Source organism: Arctopsyche grandis, chromosome 1 (genome assembly GCF_051622035.1).
Source record: "Arctopsyche grandis isolate Sample6627 chromosome 1, ASM5162203v2, whole genome shotgun sequence".
Classification (NCBI taxonomy): Eukaryota; Metazoa; Arthropoda; class Insecta; order Trichoptera; family Hydropsychidae; genus Arctopsyche; species Arctopsyche grandis.
The window spans coordinates 2744124-2754367 of record NC_135355.1 but is presented as its reverse complement, the minus strand read 5'-3'; the positions used below and the strand labels follow the sequence as shown (position 1 = coordinate 2754367).

At 32.0% G+C, this 10244-nt stretch overlaps 1 protein-coding gene across 1 annotated transcript; it reads right to left on the bottom strand.

Moving 5' to 3' along the window:
* Nucleotides 1-2066: 2066 nt before the first annotated feature.
* On the bottom strand, nucleotides 2067-9454 carry LOC143912888 (uncharacterized). Its single transcript, XM_077432340.1, has 7 exons — nucleotides 9352-9454; nucleotides 9107-9277; nucleotides 6795-6972; nucleotides 6235-6533; nucleotides 4622-4804; nucleotides 3437-3643; nucleotides 2067-2254 (listed from the first exon to the last, which is right to left on the bottom strand). The coding sequence occupies exons 1-7, from the start codon at nucleotides 9452-9454 to the stop codon at nucleotides 2067-2069; spliced, it is 1329 nt and encodes a 442-aa protein (XP_077288466.1).
* Nucleotides 9455-10244: the final 790 nt, after the last annotated feature.

Here is a 10244-nt window from a genome sequence, read left to right as displayed (position 1 = left end):
TCATAAATGGTTTCCTTGATTGTTCTGATTTACTGAATAAGGTTAATTTCAGAATCCCAGCTCGGTACTCTAGACGCGTTGCACTCTTTTCACTTGATTCTTTCAATACTAATTCCCAAAAATATTTTTATCTGCAGCGCGTTTATCGTATGTTTAACGGAGAGCTGAATGAGGTTGATCTATTTGGTATTTCCCTACATCAATTCAGGTCTAACATCAAGAGAATCTTGACCGATCGATTCATTTCTTCTCCTATTCTATTTTTCCAATATTTTTATACTTTAGTTTAGTTATGTAATGTGCTATTTAATCATATTATAGCTTTCATTATTTTCCTTTTCATTTGCTTATTTTGTATTTACCTTTTTCATTTGTTTTATATTTGTAAATTTCAATTTCTTCTTATATTCTATTTTATAACCTTTTCCAAATATATTAATACTATAGTTTGATTATGCAATGTTCTACATATTTTGTCATGCCTTTATTCTTTACTTTTTAATTTGTTTTCCTTATATTTATCTTTTTCATTTTTGTAAAAATCTATTATTGGACTCGGATGTTACATATATTATTTATTTACTATTTGTTTTTTTTATACATATCTATGTACATCCTGTCTGTTGATTTTTCAATTAATAAAATAAAATAAAATAAAATAAAATAGATAAAATGAGGGAACTCGGCTTAAATGAATAGTCATCCCTAAATTCACATGTTAAAATTTGATAGTTTTTTGACATATGTATGTGTACATGTACATGGTTTTAGCATTGCTAAAAGCAAATGTTGCTGTTGTCACACAAACACGGGTTTTGCAAAATCAAAAATGTTGAAGAGGGTGCATTATGGAAGTTTTTATAAAATATAAAAAAAAAAAAAATGAGTAAGAATATTTGTTAATTATTATTCGTTTTTTTTTTCATAAATATTTCAATATTAGGATACAACTTTTTTTTTTGTAAGGAAAAAAGCGGGCTGGGGTCATAAAAATTAAACACCGACCTGGTTATTTTTTATTTAGCACTACACCACTGTGTATACTGATCGCTACTAATGTTTCCTCTAGACTGAGAATTTACCGCCATCTATTGAAAATTTATTTGACAATATATATATAGAGGCTTTTTTCTTTTTTTATTATATTGGATATATTGTACGTTTTGTTGGCAGGGGTTTAGCTGTAACGTACATAGGTACATACTCTAGACGCGTTGGACTCTTTTCACTTGATCCTTTCAATACTAATTCCCAAAAATATTTTTATCTGCAGCGCGTTTATCGTATGTTTAACGGAGAGCTGAATGAGGTTGATCTATTTGGTATTTCCCTACATCAATTCAGGTCTAACATCAAGAGAATCTTGACCGATTGATTCATTTCTTCTCCTATTCTATTTTTCCAATATTTCCAATATTTTTATACTTTAGTTTAGTTATGTAATGTGCTATTTAATCATATTATAGCATTCATTCTTTTCCTTTTCATTTGTTTATTTTGTATTTACCTTTTTCATTTGTTTTATATTTGTAAATTTCAATTTCTTCTTATATTCTATTTTATAACCTTTTCTAAATATTTTAATACTATAGTTTAATTATGCATTGTTCTACATATTTTGTCATGCCTTTATTGTTTACTTTTTAATTTGTTTTCCTTATATTTATCTTTTTCATTTATGTAAAAATCTATTATTGGACTCGGATGTTACATATATTATTTATTTACTATTTGTTTTTTTATACATATCTATGTACATCCTGTCTGTTGATTTTTCAATTAATAAAATAAATAAATAAAAATAAATATGTCGACACGAAACGACTTTTATGTTACGGCGAGCGTTATCGCAGACAGACAGAATAGCGATATTATATATATACGAATGATGATATGTATTTAAAACAGCATAGTGAGATGAGGTGGATAAAAAAAAACCAAGCAGCAACAGTTTAATTGTTTAATAAATAATGTTTAATATTAATTTTACAATAAATTAAAAGAAATAACATCTTGATTACAAAAGTAAATGTAAACTGGTAAAGCTCGAATACTCAGGGGAGCATTTAGCATGATAATAGGGGGACACAATTTCCAGCCTGGTTTCTGACGAAATTAGTGTTACAGAAGCACCTGGAAGAGCACGCTCCAGCCGTGCTGCATGATAAACTGTTTGGCAGTCCTGGAGTTGCGCAAGTGCCTTCGCAGACGTTTGTTCCACAAAGTCTGAACGATTCGTTAACGGGACAAATACCTGGAATACGAAAAATCAATATTTATAACAAGTGTAAACTTCAATAGCTGCACGAAAATTCATATACGTCATGACACAACACATTTACGATACGAAGCAACTATCTATATTCTGATGCGCTAAGCGGAAAAATTTCCTCTTTGTTTTAAACCGGAAACTTTTAAAAGTCCAAATACTATAGAAGTGTATTGTAAATATATAAACTAAAAATACGTATAGTAAACTCACAAAAATAAATATTGTTTGTTATATGATTTATTTCCAGGCCTTTCGATTCAAAGCCATTGACTACACTGAGCAACAAAAAATCACGTTTTTGAGTTACCAGAGCGGAGACTAACCAATCTTTACTTAGTTTGACCCACTGAATTCGAATATGAATATGATAATTATTTTTGTTCGTTAGTGATCGTTTACGAGATATGAGCGTTTAACCGCTTAGCTGCCCAAAGCGCCTTAAGGCGCAAACAGCCGTATCTATTATGCGCTCAGCGCGTCGGCTGGGCGTCTAAGCGGTTAAAAAAACGATCGGATAAGAGATAAAAATGACCACTGACACGAAAGCCATGTGAAACGTAAAGGAGGTATGTAAAAAATGCGCGATTTTTACAGTTTTTTGACTTTTGTGGTCTTTAACTCAAAATATAGTATTGTTGTGCTCAGAGTGAGTATTGGAATCAATATTCAGATGTTTTTTCTATTGATTGTGATTTTTTACTGTTTTAAAATACTTATAATTAATTTTCTAGCGAATTTTTAAAATCAGAAATATTTTTTTTTTCTCCGTGCTGTGACATTGCGTTTATTTGACCAGTTTTTTATTATTTTTATATGTAAAGTAAATAAATAAATAAATGACAAACGTATATGAAAAAATAATAAATTGGCGGTTCTATGTATGTACATTTGTATCTAATATATAATTTCGAAAGAGAGTTTGTATGTATGTAAGTATGTTTATAAGTATTTTTGGTTGAGAACTTCAAAAACAAAACAAAATTTCTATGACGTCAATTATTTACTATTAGATTCGCCATGTTTAAGCAGTTTATATTACAAATACTGAACGAAGCCGGGTAAAACAACCAGTCTACAATATTGATAGCCGAGGAATTGCCCGGCGTCGTCCAGATGCTTTTGAACAAAAATAACATGACAAGAAGAAAAAAATTATTCACTCACCGCAAGAAGCAGCTGGGACACACTGTCCCAGGTAGTTTCTGAAAGTTGTTGAACTGCAAATGCATCCTGTTTGGCAAACAGCAGGGGGAGGACATGGCGTAGGAACGGTAGTCACTGTGCCAGGAGTGCCAGCACAAATTGACTGGCAATTTGTGTTGGCACATGTAGAAAACACTTCATTGGGGTTGGCACACACTGGCGTAGTGGCTGAAAATTAAGAACCGAATATTTAGTTACTCTTCATGTTTGCTTCACTTAATTTGCGTGAGCATGATACAACAGGAACAAGAGGAACAGGCTTTTCCTCCCGTATTAATGTGCGCGCGCAGAATACGGGAGGAAAAGCATGTTCCTCTTGTTCCTGTTGTATACTGCTCGCGCAAATTAAGTGAGTATGTACCGTTTACCATGCACCATTTTTTTTTTTTGATCTTTCGACTTAAGATCTTTCGATTTTCGATCTTTGCCTTCCGATATTTGCGTTTTCTAACATTCTGTCTCGTCACGTAGACCCGAGGTACATATGTATGTACATATGTATTGTTATTATTATTATTTTTTTACATTTTTTATACCAGGAAGGCCTTACAGGTAAACCCCATTGCGCCTTCCTGGGTAATTGCAAACAATTCACATCCAAAGAAACAGCACACAGATTTCGCTACCAATACCGTAACAAATCCAGGGCTCGAAATGGAAATTTTTACGAATGGGAGTGTTCGATAATTTTTAAAACATGATTTTGATGTGTTTATTGTACTTATTATAATACATTACACGTATGTTACTAGACATTTTGTCACCTGAAGTAAAAGGAAAATTTTTATTTTTATTTTCAATAAGTATAAAATATTATCCTTATTCAATATGAATTAAAATGAAAAAAAAGTCAAATGTTTGATAAAGCCCGGGGGAATAATATGAGCTCAATCGGCCACTGTTCGAAGAAGAGTATCTTCAAAAGTTTTCATATGTATATACATATATTACATGTATTCATAATAGATTGACATATTTGTGTGTGATGAGTCGGGGTTTCTCAAATTAATCATTACTGATTTACTTGATACGTTCGCTAAATTCAAGTTTTCTCATCAGAGAGACATGCAAGACTGAACATTTTTTTTAATTTACGAAAGGGTGCGGAAATATTAGATTTTTCAATATGAATTGACAATATCTTACGGCAATTTAATGGAGTGACACAAACTCCAGCTGAATTCCTGACAAATCCTTGAGCGCAGATGCATCTTGGGTTTGAGCAAACTGATTGGCATCCCGGAGCGCTTTGTCTGTTGCAAGTTAGTTGACAGCCATCGTCCCCACAGTTTGAGAAGACTTCGCTAACTCCGTTGCAAGGAGCAGTAGCTTGAACAACAAAAAAACAAGTAGGTTAATATTTTTCAAATATAAATAAATTATATGCAAAATTTTCTAATAGGAAATGGGCCAAACATTAAATAAAAGATGTGATAAAAAACATCAGAAATTTAAAGCTAAATATGATTTATTTATAGTTTTGGACTATTGTGGCATTACAGGAAGAACCTAACGCCACAATGGCCTACATACGAAAAAGAGAAGAAAACAAAAATAAAATAAAATAAAGAGAAAAAAGCAGAAGCAGAAAAACGTGATAAAAAATATAGTAAAAAAAACAAAAGAAAAATAATACATAAAAAACGGATATTCACAAAGAAAACGCCGAGGCTGATGACCAAAATGAGCAATATGGCAAAGTATGAAAACGATCGGATAAGAGGCAAATTTTTTTCAGAATTGTAATCGTAAGTGAAACATAATAGAGGTTTGTAAAAATGAATATAAGGTGAAAAAAAATCAAATAAATAAATTAAATCCTCAAATCATATCCTTAGTTTCACATTGAATATAAAGTGTGCATAATATTTATTTAAACATTAGTTTGTACCATTGTGACATTACAGGAAGAACCAAATGCGCCACAATGGTCTCCATAAAAAAATACGAGAGAAGAATAAAAATCATAATAATTCATAGTTTACTAATTATTATTATAGATAAAATACTATAAAACAAAAGAAAAATAGGACATAAAAATGTGCATAAGGAAAAAAAATCACAGCGAGGCTCAAATGAAAGAGAGTAGATTAAAATTCCACTCATACATCACATTCAAATTTAGATAATAATGATGAGCGCAGATTACCAGACAAATATGTTAAAATAATATCCGATAATCTATGCTCACCAAGGTGGAAAATATTGCATTCAGGCACAGCATCAAAGATTTCATTGAGAAGACGAATATCTCTTGGAATAGGAGTCATTCGAAAAAGTACTGTGCGAGCAGGAGGTACAACCATCAAATGATGATGTCTATCACGCACATATTTATTAGGGACATAAAGTCCCAACTGTTCCAGCAACAACGGGCATGATGTATTACCACGTAGTAGCTGGAGAACGAAACGAATTAACGAGAAGTTTCTCCGAAGTTCAAGGGAATTTTACCCAAGCATGCCCAAAAGGTGGAAAATATTGCATTCAGGCACAGCATCAAAGATTTCATTGAGAAGTCGAATATCTCTTGGAATAGGAGCCATTCGAAAAAGTACTGTGCGAGCAGGAGGTACAACCATCAAATGATGATGTCTATCACGCACATATTTACTAGGGACATAAAGTCCCAACTGTTCCAGCAACAACGGGCATTACCACGTAGTAGCTGGAGAACGAAACGAATTAATGAGGAGTTTCTCCGAAGTTCAAGGGAATTATACCCAAGCATATAAATATAATATATAAAATCAACTTACGACAAGTGGTCGGTAAGACGCAAGTTTGAGCCCCGTTCCTTACGAATCCAACATCACAAACACATCCTGGAGTAGAGCATGCGGGAATACAATTTGATACATCAGTCCTAGTGCAAGATCTTTGGCAGCCATCGTTACCACAGCTGGAGAACACTTCATTAATTCCTTGGCAAGTTTGTACCGCGGCTGAAAACAGTTTATTGATGTCTGAATCTGGCACTATTAATGGATCAAATAAACTTTGAAGTAGAACTTCACCAATAGTAAGGGGTAAATAAGCGTTTTTAGTCGCTATCAATCTGAAATTATTTCGATATTAATTGACCCGATGACTTGCAATCGGTGGTACAATGTATGAAATTTTATATGGAGTCCACAAACGATTTTCTTTGTATCTATGTACAAATGTATGTACATATATATGTATAAAGATTTTTTTTTTGTAAAACGGCAACCGTGTTATTTTCATTTCCACGATAAAATCCAAGTTGAGGCGTACATATGTAGTTTTATATTGTTTTACTTTTTTTTACTTACGACATGAGGATGGTAAGACACACTGCCCGAAGGAGTTCCTGACGAATCCAGGTGCACAAATACAGGCCGGAAAAGAGCATTGTGAAACACAGCCGATTAAATTTTGTCGGGTGCAAGTTGGTCTGCATCCGTCATTTCCACAATTGGAAAATATTTCGTTGGCTCCACATAGACCGTTGTTGAAGTTCGGGATTGGACTATCTATAGTGTGAAATAATAAAAAAGAAACAATTTTAAAATTTGTTAAAATACATAGAACGACACGTCAAAAATGACGAATGTCTAATTATACTAATGGACTAATCTAGCAATTTATTTGGCGTAGCTGTTTCCCAGCTACGAGTTACTTGTCTACCAACGTATAAAGCTTTTGTTACATTGTATAATAATAAGCATTGCAATTTTTACAAGGTTTATATTATTAACCTTTATATCATACCATCCTTCCACGAAACTTCCACGAAGTTTTAAGAAATATATTTAATTACATTAATCCTCTAGCATTCATATTATATATTTATATAATTTAAGATTTAAATTTGATTCATATAAAGATCCCAAATTATCATTTCAACTGGGACTATAATTTTTATATTGTAGTACTTTTTATATTTATTTTTAATATATTGTTTAAATATTTTTTGATGCAAAACTAATATAATTATTGCTAAAAAAATAATTTTGTCAAAGTTTTCCAAAATTGTATTCGAAAAAATATGTTTTTGTTCGACTAAGGATTTTTGATGACAGATTTTTCCCTTCATAAGTCACTCGTATTTTCTGTCGACAAATTTATCCATAAGTAAAAAGAAAAAATTAGAAAATTTACGTATCCTGCCAATAATAAAATGCTTGATTATATTTTGTAATTTATTTACTAATTAAAAGAATAAAAAAAGAATGTAAAATTTTAGCATGTCATTACAGGTTTTACCCCTGAGCGGAATTTATAGATTATAAATATGAAGTCATATTCAAATAGTGGTGACAAATAGAAGGTAGGATGGTTTTGAAAAAAAAATGAGAAACCGTTTCAATAATGAAATCATAAATAAAAGAGGTTTGTAAAAATGACAAACTCTGGTAGGAAGCGATCAACGGTCACAAATATCCAAGTGTGACCAGCAGCACTGCAGAAATACTCCGAATAAATTCTCTTCAATCGAGGTCAGCCCAGGTCTTGAACCCGAGAACCTCTCGGTGGTTAGAATTAGCGCAACCACTGAGCTATACTGCTGACTAATATATTTTTATAAGAAATAACTAGTGGAAAAGTATAATTATTAAGTTGTATTATTAGTATGCCAAAACCAAAATACATTCGACGTGACATTTCTCACAAAAATATTTACACAACAAAGGAAAAACATCTTAAAATAAAAGAGATACACTAAGCGTAAAGACAAAATTTCTTTTACATATAATGAAATTACATTTCCAGCAATGTGACATTCCAGCAATTAATTGCATTCAAGCAATTAACCGAATACCGTTTATATTTAGCATTCTACATAATATTTCCTGAAAAGATGTATTATAGACAAGGTCGTTGCCAGAGAGGGAAAATAAGGGTGCAACCCCCCCCCCCCCCTTAAATTTAAGAACAATACAAAGTTTTATTTTCATTCAACGCCTCAGGTGATTTTTTTTCAATATATATACACTAAATAGCATAAAAACGTGAACCTGTTTTTAATAATTCGTGATACGAACTTTTTGTATATGTAAAACAAAAAAAAAATAAGTCGATTATTATATTCAACTTGATATTCTAATCGTTTCACTGGTTAAATATTTATTTTAAATGTGCCAAAGAATATATACCTAATGAAAAGTTTTTAAAAAATTGCTCGCAGGGGTGCATCTGTGTTTCAACCCCCTAAAAAATACTAACTACGGCCGTGATTATAGATAGTCATTATTAAAGCCCGGACCCTGAGGGGGCCGTTTATTGTTCAAATGTAAATGAATTGTTCAAGGTTTGCCGAACCTTTTTTACAAAGCATTTACAACAATTGAACAATAAACGGCACGCTTCCGATCCTACCTCTAGTCATTATAAATTTAAAATATAAATTCTTCATCCTAAATTGAACCAATTTATAATTTTGTTAAAAGCTTCATAGAAGAATGCTATATTAAAGCATTTTTTTTTTATATTTATGCAATCATACAAACCTAAATGGAAAAAAATTACTATTATAAGAATTATAATATAAATGCAATAACTATAATTTAAAAAATTCAGGAAAATGAGGGATCATATACAATATTTATAATAACAGTTCCTTACAAAAAAGTCGAATTAGTAAATTTAATATAAAAAAAAACTTACCGCAAGAAGTTGGAAGAACACAATTGTTTTTGCTATTCCTCAGAAATCCAGGAATGCAAACGCACCCAGGAATGCACGATCCGACGCATCCGACAGATGCAGTTGGTCTACTGCAGGTGTTCTGACAGTTGTTGTTTCCACAATCGCTGAATATTTCATTGGGTCTAGTCCCTGATACAAAACAAAAAAAAAATACATAAAAAACCCTAATCTTCAAAATTAGAGATTTAAATATATCGACATACTCTTGTTGCAATTCCTGATGATGCTGGAAAGGGTAGCATTGGTCTGATCTATGATACAGACGAAGACTGACAGAGAGACGAGAACGAGAAGTGTCTTGGCCATGATGGAGTGTTTTTCAGACACAACTGTCGTGGTCGATGGTCAATGTTTAATAATTCGCGCAGCCAAAAGTTTTTCATTTTGTACACTCACTATTACCGTTAGTCGACACCGAGAGAGATACTTCATCTTAGAAAGTCCTGAATATGATTAAGAGAAATACGCGTGCGCCATAGAAAATTTGCATGTGTACGTTCGCGAACGTGTTCCACAAAAACAAATTTTGTCCAAACCGGCCTACTATAGCTATTAATTTACGAAACGGGTTTTTTTTTTCGTTTTAATTTAATATAACGTTAACCGTTTTAACCCCATTTCAACTGTCGTTTTTGTACCGGGCTCGTTTGATCACCCTAGAAGTAGGCACAGAGCTTTTAGTAGGCATTCTCAGGGCCTTGGAGAGAAAATCCGGGCCCCGGTGCAAATTGTGGGTATTTCAATTAATATCGTTGCTAATTAATAAAAAAATATTTCGTGTTAATTTATATACATAAATGCAATACAGTGAAACAAATGACATTAATTGAATACAACAATCAACTATAACAACACATACAACTAATAATTAAATAATTAAAACATATGTATGCACACGTTAAAAAACTCGTGCCGCGAATCAAAGCGTTTTTTTAACAACATACCTCTTCTATAATTTGTATATAAAATTATTATTTTGAATAAAAATACCAATAATTTTATTCTACTACCGCCATCTATGTTTAAAACTAAAAACTGGATAGACGTCAGGCACTTTTCAGAAATTCAAATTTCAAACGCGTCTTACACGATATTT